Here is a 15593-nt window from a genome sequence, read left to right on the forward strand (position 1 = left end):
CCTTAGAGGGTTTGAATATTTCTCGTACAGCAACAAACAAAGGGCTACCTATTTCAACGAAATATAAACAACGTTATTTGCATAGTTCACCGAGGAGACTGTGAAAACGAACTACACACCTCGAAAACTGATAGAATTTAGCAGTAGACGAGAATGGCCGAAAAGTGAGCAATACGATATAGCTATCGAAATGCGGGCTTTAAGATGGGTTGCTTTCTGCTGGCCACGCCTGCTTAGGACAATGAAATATTCCTGGCCCTCTCGTTATTGGGGCACCCGGGAACAACAGCGCCGCGTGTCGCTATTTTGACGCTCCGGGCCGCTAGTCACTTGTGGAAATCTTTTACCGCTGGGATTTACTGACGAATTTGCTAACCTTGTTATTTTTTGTACAAGGCAAAGCAACATTACTTCAATCCGTGGACTGAAGGTAAAGTCACTGAGCAACAAGTTAGAGGTGTTTGTATAAGCTCTTGTTCTAACAACGCGTCAATTCATATTAGATGCTGTTTTCATTGTCGTTACGAACATTGTACACAAAGACGGCACTTAATTACCTGATTTACGCTGTCGTTTGGACAGTAGTTATTTAGATAGAGGTGCTCTGCGTGTGACGTTTTGACGTCTTCGTGTTGAAATAGGCCTCAGAAGTATAACATCAGGTTCTCTTGTTCTCTCTCATTCCCGACGCAAAAATTTGATGCCGCAGGAGTCGTCATGGGCTCATGCGCTTGATTCAGGTTTAGCACCGCCATTTGTTTGCACAGAAACCTCCTTATTTACCTGTACTTTTCCGCCCTTGATTGCACACAAGATCACGGTGACTGAGTACATTGGAAGGCTTCGAATAAAGCATAACAGTTAATTGCCATTTCTTAAAATCAGCAAAATATGTCGTGAGCACGCGAGAAGTCGCCAGATGTTCATTATTAGGCACAGTGGAAAACATCCTGATTACCAAACCAAAGTAAGCATCGTTATCTACTTCCTTGGTAGTGCGTCCTATTTCGTTTAAAGCTTGACGAGTGAACTTCTTCGGTAAGAGGATAAGTAAGACCTTTCCATGCGTTACGAATGTCTGCGAGGTTTATTACACTGACATATTCCACACATAAGTCATGCCAGCTGCTTCGTAATGCACACATTGCGACTCCACTATTCCCACATGCCTGAGCTTAGTTGGTAGGTAGGTAGGTAGTAAACTTTATTGACGTCCTGAAGTAGTCACCCCTCGTTTTTACGGAGGAAGCACCGCGGGCCGCTTCCACGTTGGGACGGGAAGGCCAAGCCTCACTGCCGCATCATGGGCCTTCTGGACTGCCTTGAGTTGATGGAACCAGTCATGACTCTTGATCAGTAAATAAAATGTGTCTTGCGAGATCCCTTGATCCGTGTGGTGCTGTAAAGACGGGCACTCCCAGAGCATATGGTTAAAATCGCTGTATCCGCCGCAGTCGGGACACGAAGGGGAGGCCTCCGCGAAACGTCTATAGATCGAGAGGCTGGGATACGAGTGCGCATACGAGTGCGGATACGAGTGCGTGGATACCTAAGCGTAACCGATTGCGGCCGTGATAGGTTTCTTTAGGGCAACGGGAATGCCCTGCGAGCAAGTTGACAATGCTTTGTGACTTCGTTAAAGGTGGAGAGTAAGTTGGTGGTTTCAATATTTCTGTGAAGAATATTTTGTAGAGTATTAGTTATATTGTTACTATATCGCCATCTTTTGCAGCTAACAAGGCAAGAAAGCGACATAATCTTCACCCAACGTCGACATTACTGGGACCCATGGGATGCAATATTTCCATTTTCTGAGATCGTAAAGAAATATCACTCGAAAGCATGGCGAAATGCCAACCTTGTCATCCTAATGACGCAGTAAGAAAACATTTTCTGCATTTACCTAAGTCATCAAAGCGAATTATACAAGACGAATGCGGAATTACATAGCGGCGCCAGTGCGCCCGACTGGACGCTTGTCTATGGCAGAACATAATGTGTTGGTAACACACATGCTATAATTTGTCCTGTGTAATGAGGCCACAACGGTTCTGTTCGACACCCCCTTCAGCAGTTGTATTGGTGGTTTTCAACAGCTTCGCTGGAGATTCATTTTCAGAGGGCCGGTATGGCGAGTAAATGTTTTATTTGTTCCGAGCTCGATCAGTTACTGCGTCAACTTGGATGTTAGAAGAAGTACCAGATAGCAATTTCAAATAAGTCAGCTGTGATAAAAGAAAAAAAAAGCACTGTTAAAGATGACAAAAATGTTTGTTACTGTTAGACATCCTAATTTAACACTGTGCAGAGATGTGCCTGGTTAGGAAGAACTAACCGAATAAAACTTAACGTGATTTCCATACATGCACAAGCACATGTACAAAGCTTGCGTGGAATGTGTGATTTGTTCTTTATTCCCCTCTTTTTTTCTGGCCTTCTCTCTTTGTTCTCTCTCTTTTTTGCGCTCGTCTGCAAGCGGATGGATGTAGCGTCTTTTTTCTGAATCAATTACTCGCTTGCTTTCATTTCTCTTTTTCATGTTTGTATACACGTTCACATGATAAATATAACAATCATAATTATAAAGCTTATAAAAGAAAAATTAAAAATAATTGAAATCTCATCGTTTTGAGACGTCCCACTCTTTCTTCAGGGGTGAGATGGCGACAGGTGCACCGGTGCTTATAAAAGTTTCATACTAGTTGCTGTCTACGACACATATGCGCTGGCCCTTCTTGGACCTTGAGCATAGTTTCTCCGGACTGTTCACGAGGAGTGGCTGATGTTTCGGGTCATTTCGTAGATGCGGCTTGAATCCGAAAGTATGCGCCTCTGGTAATTAGTTTCCCGCCCCAAAACGATGGCACCGTGAGGGTCAATGCGGTGTTTGAATGGATCACCGGATCCCTGCGCTCCCTGTTGAAATGACGAAGTTCATGTTTGCTTTGTTGAATTCTTCCAGTTAAGTTATTTGCGTCGACAGATGTAAGATGCTTCGAACTCTTGGAGCAGTGCATCTTGTAGACCACACACTGATCTTTTTTGGATCGCTGCACTGTCTTTATGGCGCGGGAGAAAAGTTCCAACCAAAGTCCGTCGTTCCAACAGTGGCAAACGTCCTTCAGAAACTACGAATGACCCAATACACCAACCGACCTTCGGTAACACTCCAGAGAATGTATGTGCAAGGCATGATAAAGGTCACCACATGCGCCTGTCGAGGCCAGAAGCCAGGCTAAACGCTGATAAACATTCTTGGAACTCTCACCATTTCCCCTTTGACGAAGTCATTCCAACTTTGAAACGTATGCTTTTTAATAAGTTTTGGTCGGAGTTTTATGAGCCTTAATTGAGTTAGACATTGTACGGTGAACTTGAGGTAACTCTTACACTTAGTTCTATCTCCAGCTTCTTTTTGTTAGCTTCACCGTTTATGATTTGTCTATTGCATGTGTACGAATGTTCACGTAAACGTGTTTGCAGGAGGCTCTTTCACAGTGGCGTTGAGCAGGACCTGGTAGGAGGTAAGCTGCTGACCTCATCATTTTCGTTCGGCAACCTAATTTAAGCGCACATCTGCTGTCAGACTTGAAGCTAAACATTTCTATCAAATTACCTGTCTGGTTGGGAAAATCGATGAGGACTTAGAGAGTGACTGCAACCAAACAAGGGAATGTATTAGCCTGAAGTTTCGGAGCTCAGCCAGCTCCTTCTTCAGGGGGTATTCTGCGGAGGTGGCGGTGTGCAGCTTTAGAAAGTCCATCGTAAGAAACGAGGAGGCGGGGAGAGTCGAAGGTGGGAAGACCCTGGACAGGGCACCTGTTCTTAACAGACGGAAAAGGCGAAAAGGGTGAGGTGGCTGCGGCGTTGCGGGTCGGCTGGGATGACCGATGCTGGGGCCCTTTACCCGCGGGAATGCCGTTGATGGGTGGCGGGGGAGAGAGGAGCGAGAAGTTTTGGTGTTGGTGACCTAGAGCGGGGTTTCTTTTTTTCTTTTCGTCGTGTCTCCAAGGTATTGGACATACGCAGAGGGTAGGCTGCCCTTCACACGGTTTATATTACCCACCCGTACACTGAGTCTGCCATGACTCCAGTAGCTGCCGTTTCCGCGAGTGTGTCTCTATATTGAAGGGTTTGGGTTTCTTGGAAAAGAAACCCAAATCCATCAAACAGAGACAAACTCGCGAAACCTCGTACAGAATGGGCACCAAGAGAAGGGAAGCGCAGTCGAGGACGGCAGAATAGTAGGTGTGGTAAGGAAGTTAGAAAATTTGCAGGCGCAAGTTGGACAAGACAGGGATAATTGAAAATCGCAGGGAGATGCCTTCGTCGTGCAGTGGACATACATATAGGATAATGGTGAGGATATATATATATATATATATATATATATAATAGCAGAAGTCGTAGTCATGAGCATGACTCAGATAACAGGACAATGACAAAGCGGAAAAAGATTAACACTCAAAAACCACTGAAATGGGTTCGGACATGAGTACTAAGTGAAAGAAACGCTAAACGATGATGGTAGAAGTCATTGTCATGAGCGTGATATATATACAGTGACATATGCACACATCGAAACCACATAGAACGAATTATTGTGTATAACGAACAGCAGTTCAATCATCTTTACATATCAAATTACCTATATATCGAATTATTTTGCGATCCCCTTCAGATTCGATATACAGGGTGTTTCAGCGAACACTTTCAAAAATTCTTAACGGTTGCCGGTGGCAGATAGCCCAGTTCTAGTTAATGAGCTGGTCTACTCGAAGAGGGGGACATCACTTGCACAAGAAATTGAAATGCGTAATCAAATAATTAACAAAAATTCACTAATTAAGTGTTTAACTAATTACCCGATGGCCTGTATTGCAATTTACAAATTGTAGCCGTGGAGTTCGCAAGGCGATCCACTTGGAACGAATTCTCGGGATGACACCAGTTTCGAGATATTAATTCCCGAACTTTGCGGAGAAATGCATTGGCGTTCCAGTTAGGTTCTTAAAAAAACATCTCTTTATGCATTGAAGCACAAAATTAACGGGAACGACAATGCATTTCTCCACAAAGTTCAGGAATTAATATCTCGAAACTGGTGTCATCCTGAGAATTATTTTTAAGTGTAGCCTTGCGAACTCCACGGCTACAATTTGTCAATTGCAATATGAGCCATTAGGTATTATGTTGAAAACTTAATTAGTGAATATTTGCTAATTATTCGAATATGCATTTGAATTTTTTGTGCAAGTAATGTCCGCCTCTTCGAGTAGACCAGCTCATTAATTAGAATAGGGCTACCTGCCACAGGCAACCTTAAATAAATTTTGAAAGTGTTCGCTGAAACACCCTGCATATATATATCTAAGGGATCGACTGTATATTATTAGACTACCAGATAACGTATTATAGCTGCACATAGGAAATGATTCAAGCGCCAATTGGTAGGAATATGTTATCGGTACAGAGCATCTGAGCAATATTACGCAAATATTTCGCCGTACAATGTATATATATATATATATATATATATATATATATATATATAGTTCAAAAGTAACAGGTTCTGGCAACTCTCGATAAAGGCTGGTTCCCGGCCGAAACTATATATGAAAAATTTAACGTTGAAAACCTACACAAATTTATTTAGGACGTTTCAGCTGGGTCCTGGCTTCATCACGAATGTATTCCAATATGTTAACAGTTACGCGAAAGTGGTTTTTCTGCTCTCTCTCTCTCTCTCTATATATATATATGTATATGCAAATTGGGCACCTCTGCAGAATGCAGGAACTCCCCTTTAGTTGTCTAAGTATGCGTAAGCATTCCCCCTCATTTCGGTTGGCCCATGTCCCAATTTGAAGTTGGCCCATCTGCTAATGTAGTTGACCACTCCCGAATTTCAGCTGGCCCACCCAGAAGTCAGTTGCCGACCCCAAATTTCTGTTGGCCCACCCCAAATTGAAGTTGGCGTGCGCCCCAAATTGAAGTTGGCCCATCTTACCAACAATCGCCGAGCTCTCAGTCTTGATCTCAGTTTTCATCCACCTTAATTGACCTTAATGTACCCTAATCCTCCTTATTACATCTTAATCCACCTTAATCTACCATAACCCACCTTAATCCTCCTTCATTCACCTTAATTACCTTCATCATTATCATCATCATCATCAGCCTATATTTATGTCCACTGCAGGACGAAGTGATCTCCAATTACCCCTGTGATCTCCAATTACCCATGTCTTGTGCTAGCTGATTCCAACTTGCGCCTGAAAATTTCCTAACTTCATCACCTCACCTAGTCTTCTGCCGTCCTCGACTGCGCTTCCGTACTCTTGGTATACATTCTGTAACTCTAATGGTCCGCCCATTATCCCTTCCTGAAGCCAGCCTGTTCGCCTGGTTGATTGGAGTCAAGTGTTGCCCCTGATTCGAATGAAAATCATCTTGGTGAATATTTGATCAGTACTGAAAGAAAGCTAATGGGTCTATAATTCTTCAATTCTTTAACGTCTCCCTTCTTATCGATTAGTATTATGTTGGCGTTCTTCCAGCTCTCTGGTACACTTGAAGTTGTGAGGCATTGCCTATAAAGGACCGCAAGCTTTTCAAGCATGATATCTCCTTCATCTTGGATTAAATCTACTGTTATTCCATGTTCTCCAGGAGCTTTTCCCTGGCTCATGTCTTGCAAGGCTCTTCTGACTTCATCACTAGTTATAGAAGGATCCTCCATCTCCTGCATGGTCATCACTTTTTGGAATGAAAGTAGCTTGGCTGCTCTGGGTACTGTATAAATCAGTATAGAATTATTTTGCTGCTTTTACTATGTCATCGAAATTGCTGATGATATTGCTTATCTTTCAGTACATACATCTTGCCTTGCCCTATGCCAAGTTTTTTTCTCACTGATTTTGTGCTGCGTCCGTATTTTACGGCTTCCTCAGTGTTTCCCACGTTATAATTTCTGATATCCCTTACTTTCTTCTTGTTGATCAGTTTCGACAGTTAAGCGAATTCTATCTGATCTCTTGAGTTGGACACTTTCATGCTTTTTCGTTTCTTTATTAGAGAGAGCTTGGGCTTGGTTACTTGCGAGAGCTTACCTTCTGGATGCCTTGGTGACTTACCTCCCACTTCAATTGCTGCTTCTGGGATCAGCCTAGTTACGGTTTATTATATTCCCCATATGTTTTCTTCATCTTTCTGTTCTAAAGGTGCATATTTTTTTGCGAGTACCAGCTTGAATTGGTCTGCTTTTACCCTTACTGCGTCTAGGTTGGCCTGTTTCTTCTTGACGAATTTTATTCTTTTGTAAAGTTTCTACGTAGACATAGTGACTGTATCTGTTTATTGTGGCATTCTTAAGCAGGCTTCTCTTCGTCGTCGTCCTCTTCTCTCTTCCTGCTCCGTGGCCACTGGCGATGTGGATCGCTACACTCTCCCGCCCGGCTGTCGTTGCCCTGGCGATGGTAAAATGGTAGCACATTTCCGACAGATGCCTCTTCAATTCTACCACTTGGTCCATTATAATAGATGGTCTTCAACAGTCCTTGTTGTTTAGCTGTTTAACAACGAAGTACGGACCAGTGAATGGAGTCTGAGTTCAATCCTTTTCGCACCAGTACCATGAATCCAGGGTCGATCTCTGGCATCTTTGTTTTGTGGCGACGATCAAAGTGCATCTTCATATTCGTCCGGTATTTCTGTCGCTGCAGTTGGGTCTTTGGCTGTTCCTTTAAATGAATCCGGTTGACTAAGCCCAGCTCTCAGGTCAGCCGGCAACCAAGGAATAGTGCCGAATGCAGCAAAGTATGGGCTGCACCCTATGCCTGCGGTGTAGGATCCGTTGTGGTGCAACACTGCTGCCTCCAGGGCATTCTTCCAGCCTCCCTTAAACTCTGGGTATAGCTTCATAAACATTTTGTGGTCCCGGATCATGCGCTCGGCGAGAGAATTAGCCTCAGGATGATATGGTGCTAGGTAGCGAATCGCAATGTTTTCCTCACTAGCCCATTTGCACAACTTCTCACTTCTGAAAGCTGGTCCATTGTCCGCAACAATTACTTTAGTGTTCTTGAAGATGTCCCGCTCGAGAAGAGCTATGACGCAGTTCGCATCTTCTCTTCCAGCTTTGGCGGCAACAAAGCGCGTGCATTCATCCACGGCGACCAGAAAAGATTGAGTTCTTCTAACGCCTTCACCTTTCTTTTTGAGCTCAGCAAAATCGAGATGAATGACTTCGAATGGGATCGTTGAGTATTCTGGCAGTACCATTCTGTTCCCACGAGGCTTGTATATTGATTTAACCATCTGACACTCGTGACACGTTTTGAAATAATTGGCAACATCTGCTTTCATGTTTTTCTAGGTAAACCTCTTGGTGAGCTTGTGGTAGGTCTTCCCAAATCCGTCATGTCCTCCCGATTGTGGCCTGCTGTGATATAACTTCAGCACTGTGGGCACTTTTGTTTCATGAACATAGAATTTCCCCTTGCGCAGCTCCAACTCTTGCGTACCCTCCTAGTGTTGCATCAAGTTAACACTTCCTTTCGAAATATCCTGCGGTACGTGGAGTCGGGATAATGCATCAGCGTCCTGATGCCTCTGGCCTGGCCTATGCGTTATGTCGAAGATGAATTGTTGAATCTCGCTCACCCAGCGGGCTATTCTGCCCTTTGGCAGTGCGAGCTTCAAGAGATACGTTAATGCCTGATTATCAGTGAAGAGCTTGAAGTGTTTGCCTTCCATGTAGCTTCTGAAGTATCTTCGGGCCATTACAACCGCTAGTGCTTCCTTTTCTGTTGTCGTGTAGTTTTCTTGTGGTTTTGTGAAGGTACAAGAATAGTATCCAACGACCTTGAGTTCCCGGCCAGGCTGTTCGTTTTCATCTCTTTGATAAAGAATGGCTTCAGCAGCGTAGTGAGATGCGTCCGTGTAAATCTCAAACGGCAAATCAAAGTCTGGGAGGGTCAGCACAGGATCGGAGGATATGGCTTCTACAAGTTCCAGATAGCTATTCTCACATTCTTCGGACCATACGAACTACATGCCTTTTTGTGTCAGAGAAGTGAAACTCTTAGTTTTTCTCGCATAGTCTTTTATAAACGCGCGGAAGTCACCTGCGAGCCCAAGGAACACTCTTATGAATGAATGTCATAGGGTTTGGCCAGCTTCTTGATGCGCTGAACGCTCTCCTCTTTAGTGCCCTTGGTTCTTCCATCAAATACTCTTCCAAGGAATACCACTTTCTTGCCGAAGAATTCACTTTTTTAATGTTGATCTGCAGTCTAGCAGTGCTGAGGGCTTCGAGGACCTTTCCCAGATGCTCTTCATGATCTTCCCTTGTTTTCGAGTATACAATTATGTCGTCGACATACACATTGCAGAACTTTCCGATGAAGTTCTTTAGCACATTGTTCATCATGTTTTGAAACTATGATCCGGAGTTTTTCCATCCAAACGGCAGCCTATTGTACTCGTATAAGTCGAAAGGGGTAACAAATGCAGTAAATTTCTTGGTATCCTCTCTTAGTGGTACCTGCCATTATCCCTTACATAGGTCAATGCGGTAAAACCATTGGCATCCTCCAGTCTCGTCAATTATTTCATCAATTCAAGGCATTGCATATGGGAAGAGATCTGTTTGCTTGTTTACTAGTCTATAATCTGTGCAGAGGCGAAATGACTCATCTTCTTTTGGAACAATCGTAATAGGTGAGGCAAAACACGAAGTAGAAAGCCTGATTATTCTCGCCTCCAGCATTCCCCGAAGCTCCTGCTTTAACCATACCTTTTTTTCGTGGCTGAGGCTATATGGCTTTCTCTTGACTATAGTGCTGTCGCGTAAGAGGAAAGGCACCTCAAGGACTGTTGTGGCTTCTGGATATGAGCCAATGCACAAAAGCTCTGAAAACTTCAAAGGCACATCCTCTGCGGAAGACAGTTCACGATCAGTATCTTGGGCGATATGAAGTTGATGACAGCCTGTTCCTATCGTGACCAAATCATTCCAGAGGATATTAGTCTTCATGCGCATTCATATCAGCTCTTGATAAGATAAATTCAAAATTGACTCTGGGCACCACCAATGCTTGAACCTTTGATTTTTCACCTTCAAACTTCAGATAAGCTGACGTCCGTCTATTATATTCTCGACAAGAACCATCGTAGCCGCAGACACGAATTGTCTTCCCACGCACAATGTTGTCAGCATCGACTGGGCTCTCGTTGAATAAACTTACGGAAGCACCAGCACAAGACTGACAAAGTGCGGCCATCCACTAGCATCTGGACACTCAAAATGCCTGTCTTCGTGAGAAATACCGTTTCCTCAACAGTGCATTTCTCTTCATCCAAGTCCTGAGCCTGTACATTGGGCGTCATGCTGCAGTGTCGGTTACAATCAGTGCTAGTCTTTTCTGCCCCCAATAATGTGGCTGTGTTCTTGTCACGGTAATTGCCTCTGCCGACAGACATCCCCTTATCAGGTGCACGGTATCCAGGATATGTAACATATGTCAGTGCTAGTAGCAATTCGTCCATAGTAGTAAGCGACCTCACTTGATTCTGTCTTTTATAATGTCTTTTCATATCATGTACAACAAGAGTGATGACAGAAGAATACGCCAATGTCGTGTCAGCAGTACGAAGCAACCGCCACTTTTCAAAAACGTACTCTTTGATATTAGTGCCTCTCTGCCTGTAGACAATAGCACTATTCCAGAGCTCTACAGGATTCATCTGAAAAGCACTCGAGAAGCTTTTCCTCCATTCCGTCCAAGAAGAGTTTCCATGCGATGTTATTTGCAAGTCAAACTACATCCGTGCGTTCCCGCAGAGAAAAGGTCTCATATTACGTGTGTGGTCTCTTCTGTTGTCCATTGGTTTTTGTTACAGGCATATTCGTAGAAATCTAGCCAAAAGGCTACGCCTGATGAAGTGCCATCAAACAAGTCTGGTTTCACAAAAAGGTCTTCGCGCTTCCCTCTCACATTAGCAGCTGAAATAACAAGTGCTAACAGCTGCTGCTGCTGTGCCATATGCATCATCTGCATTTCTTGTAATGCGCGAATGATGCATTCTGTCTTAGAATCAGTGAAATTAGCTGGCGTCTGCATTTCACGTGCCGGTCGGGCTCTTCCTAAACAAGCATCCAAATTATAAAGATTCATGCTGACAGTCGCACTACCTTGAGTGACGAGGTCATCTGCAGAGGCTTCGGTTACATGGGAAATCGTCTTCAGAAGACTCGGAGGGGTGGTGTCCTCCGGCAGCCTGACGTATCTCTCACCATCCGGTTGGAAGCCCATGATGACGGGTCTCCCCTCACGGCGCGTGATGTCCAACTTGATCTTCATTTGCAGGTTCCCGACCTCGACTGCGCCAATGTAAAGTTTCTACGTAGACATAGTGACTCTATCTGTTTATTGTTGTTGTTGTTGCCTCAAAACATGGCTCGTACCCGCAGGGGGGATTGGCCACAATAGATTTGAAATGTGCGTCTAACAAAACAAAATGTGAGAAAGGCACATTTAATACATAGCAATATTCAACTCAATGCCAACAGAAAATTTCAGAGGGCATATGCATAAATTTAGGGGGAAAAATAATGTGAAGTGTCCCACGGTCGGTATCCTAGCAGTTAAGCCTTCCTGACGCTTCAATAAACTTGTGGATAGCAGAAATCATTGACCCATGGCTTGTGCCTAATTGACACGCACCAAAGGACAAAATGTTTGGTGTAGTAAGCGCTAAACCCAGCTTACTTGTAGGAAATACTAGGAACATTCTGCGGAGGGAGGAGAAGCGGCGGCAAGAAAGAAAGAAATGGTCCATAGTTTCTGGTTCATTACAAAAAGAACAAAGTTTGGTTATAGACAAACCAGATCTATGAAGGTAAAAATTTAGGCGGGGAACTCTACAACGGAAGCTTGATAATGTCACCTCGCATTTGCTCGTGTTCCACCGGAAATTTAGATGTCGAAAATCCTCTGCGGTAAGTAGGGATGATTTAGTACAATTTAGAAAAAAAAGCGTTTAAATCTAGCACCTGTTATAAAAGCGAAATCAGGAAGGATATTTAAGACAGGACCATTTAGTGACAATGATGCGAGCGAGTCAGCTGATTCATTTAAAGAAATTCCACTATGACCGGGGACCCATAAAAAGCGGACTTCAGACAAATTGTCTGGAACAAGAGTCCAAAATATACTCAGTAGGTGTGAATGATTTGTAGAAGTTAAATGTGTACAAACCGACAGCGCATCGGTAACAATTATTACTTTCGATGTCTGGGTACCCAATTTTTGTAAGGCTAAAATGATGGCCAGAAATTCTGGCAAGAAGTACTGGGGTGTAATCTGCTACACGAAGAGCAAAAGACCAGTTAAGCTGATTTGAAAAGATGCCCACTCCGGCCTTCTAGCGTCCGTAGAAATAACCAAGTGAGACTGAAATTGATTAAGATGATCTTGAGGAGACCTTCAGGTATGCGTGACGGAAGAAGTTTAGCGTGTTTTAGAAAAATATCATCAGAAATCAAGTTAACCTTTAACGAATCAGTTTTTGGAGAAATCAGGCACGGTAGGCGAACATGAAGTTTTGATAACAGCGTCTGAACAAAAACAATTGAGGTTGTCGATAACGCCGCCAATGTGTTTGGAAAAATAAATCGGGATAAATGGTGAAAACGGATTGCAAACGGGATAGGGATGTATCATAAAGCTTAAGAAAAGTCACGACAGTAAGTTGCTTAAACCTGAACTCAAGCGGGAAAATTCCAGCCTCCAGATAAAGCACATCATTAGCCACAAAACGTGGCAACGCAAGACAAATACGTAGCGCTTACCTTTCTAGCTGTATTAAAGGTCTTAGCTTGTATGCTGCACATCCTGAAAAAGGAACACAGCCGAATTCGAGAATAGGGCGGATGTAGAGTTTGTAAATCATCAGCAACGTAGCCGTACGCATACCCGTCTTTTTATTACTGTAACGGCGCAAGAATACCACTGCACATTCTCCTTTCCTAGCATTTGTTTCGATTTGCTGTTGCCAGTTTAGTGTACCATCATAGGTTATCCCCAAGTACCTCACATGTGCAACTTGCGGTATTGGCTCATTTCGATAATGAACAGAAATGAAAATGGGATTTGATAGTGGAAATACAAGTAACGCGAAATTTCTTCACGTTAAGGGAAAATGACAGTCCGTCCAGCCAGATCTCGAGTGCAGACAAATAAGATTGCAAAATTTGTTGCAACTGTATTGATATCCCGTGATGAGGAGAAAAATGCAATGTCATCAGCATAGAGGTAGAGTTGGACATCCTGATGAGTTGGGACAGAAGACAACAAAATATTAAACAAAAGCGGAGAGAGAACTGAACCCTGTGGTACGCCTTTCGTCTGTTTATACATATCCGATGTCACCCCATCCTTGAAACAAAAGAATTTTCTATCAGAAAGGAACTCTTCTATCCAGGCCACTATATAGTATGGAACAGCACAGCTCACTAATCTAGAAATTAAAATTCCAGGCTCGACACTGTCATATGCTTTTGTAATATCTAAAGTTACTAAAGCTGATACGTTTCCTGATAATCCTGCGAGTCGAATGCGGCTTTCTAAATCAACGTGAGCTGACCATATTGAATAATGAGGCCTAAATCCTATTTGCCTCGAGCACAGAATACCCTTGGAAGAAGTGAATTCATTGAGCCGGACATGGATTACGTTTTTTATTATTTTGACTAGATTCGATGTAAGGGAAATGGGCCGAATGTTGTCCAAGACATATCCGAGGTTTTGATTTTTTACTAAGAGTATAACTTTTGCAATTTTCCAGGAGTCCGGGATCCACGTATATTGAAGGGAACTGCTAACTATATTCAAAAGCTCATTAGGGAAAGAGTTAAATAATAATTTAATCATTGCTGTAGTGACACGGTCAGGTCCAGGAGCCGATTGATGAGCAGTTAAAATGACATCGGATAATTCTGTCATGGTGACTTCTACAAACTCGTATATCGAACTATGAAGCCTTCTAGGTCTAGGACACAGCGAAGAAAAACGAGCTTCAAGACCTTTCGCGATGTCATCTAGTAAATCTGCCGCTTATTTGGGGGATAGTACATCGGAATGTGGCCGTACGGACTGCTGGAAAGATTTTTTGCTCCGTAGAAACCTAAAAAGTGCAGATCTTCTTTCTGGTTTTGATAAAGATGAATGCAGTCCGTGTTTTTGCTCCTCTTTAGCTTTTGCCGCAGTTCTTTTAAATACTGCTGCATATAATTTATAGTCAAACCAATTTTTCGGTGAATGATTATGTTTGAAACTTTCCATGCTGCTTTTCTGCGCCTATAAGCTCGTGTGCATGCTTCATTCCCCCAAGCTGAGTTTGACGGTGAGCTCCCAGACATCACCGTAAACTCAGCGGACTGAATCGAAGAATGTAAAAGCGATACCACCGAGTCAGCCCTCCGCTGTTCATCACTAGGGCTTAACGATGATACCCCTGCATTTATAGCTGACTTATAAGTTTTATAATTAATGAGCCGTTTTTGCCATACAATAGAAACCTGATGTGAAAGCATAATTTCAAATGTAATGGGTAAATGATCGCTACTTGTTCCATTATCAAAGGTGTCCCACAATGAAATAGCCATCTGAGCGGAAGAGATAGTCAGGTCTAATGCAGATGAGAATCGCCCACGTAGAAAAGTAATTTGACCTGAATTGTGACATTGAAAATTCTTATCATTGATCCAATTCCACAGCCTCTTTCCACAAACATCCGTTTTCATTCCCCAAGATGTATGATGGGAATTAAAGTCTCCTGCAAGGAGCATTGCATGTGAACAATTTCGGCACAATGAGTCCAGGTCATCAGTGCACTTGACTCCATTCGGGAAGTACACATTAGCCACTGTAAACGCAGCACAACCAGGCAGTAAAAAAATATAAACCTAAAATGTCACAGTCTGAACATACATGTTCAAAAGTTACAGTTACCTTGTGGTACATTTTTGAGGAAACTAACACTAGTAGCCCACCGCCTCTACCTGGGCGATCTAAACGAAATGTTCGAAAATTATTAATAGTAAATCGTTCATGTGATGAAAGCCATGATTCTTGAAGTAAAATAATATCTGGAATTAGATTATGAACTAGATAAAGAAGGTCAACGTAAGCGGAGCAAATAGAGCGGCAATTCCATTGAAGGACTCCTACTGATGCTATTGTGAGCCTAGTATGGATGATTCCACGGCTCGTGGTGTTCAATATTGTTTTCTTTTTTCGCCTTAGATTTAGGAGAATCAGTTGGAGACAGTGGGGAACTCTTACGTCTATTGCTGATGGTTCCAAGCCTCATGTGCCCAAAAGAGGTGCTGGGCACCGCAGTCGGTGATAGCGGAGAAGCCACGGAGGTTTCAGACTGAACCTCTGCCTGTCGGTCCAAGTTTGTTTCTTTTGAATATTGAGCAGAACTAGTAGCCGAATTGGGAGCAGTAACAGTAGAGTGCGATTGAAGGAGGCTGTTGAATTTAGCAGTCAGCATCTTGGTAATACCTTCGGCAAACGTTTTTA

At 43.2% G+C, this 15593-nt stretch overlaps 1 protein-coding gene across 4 annotated transcripts in view; it reads left to right on the forward strand.

The window, feature by feature from the left end:
* Window positions 1–15593, forward strand: part of LOC119458592 (uncharacterized) — a 124491-nt gene that overhangs the window by 60671 nt on the left and 48227 nt on the right. For all 4 annotated transcript variants that reach the window (XM_049671288.1, XM_049671287.1, XM_049671286.1 and 1 more), the window contains exons 4-5: window positions 1733–1878; window positions 3484–3524. In XM_049671288.1, the coding sequence (XP_049527245.1) occupies window positions 1733–1878; window positions 3484–3524 (187 nt within the window). The remainder of the gene's footprint in view (window positions 1–1732; window positions 1879–3483; window positions 3525–15593) is intronic.

This window comes from Dermacentor silvarum, chromosome 7 (assembly GCF_013339745.2).
Source record: "Dermacentor silvarum isolate Dsil-2018 chromosome 7, BIME_Dsil_1.4, whole genome shotgun sequence".
NCBI lineage: Eukaryota > Metazoa > Arthropoda > Arachnida > Ixodida > Ixodidae > Dermacentor > Dermacentor silvarum.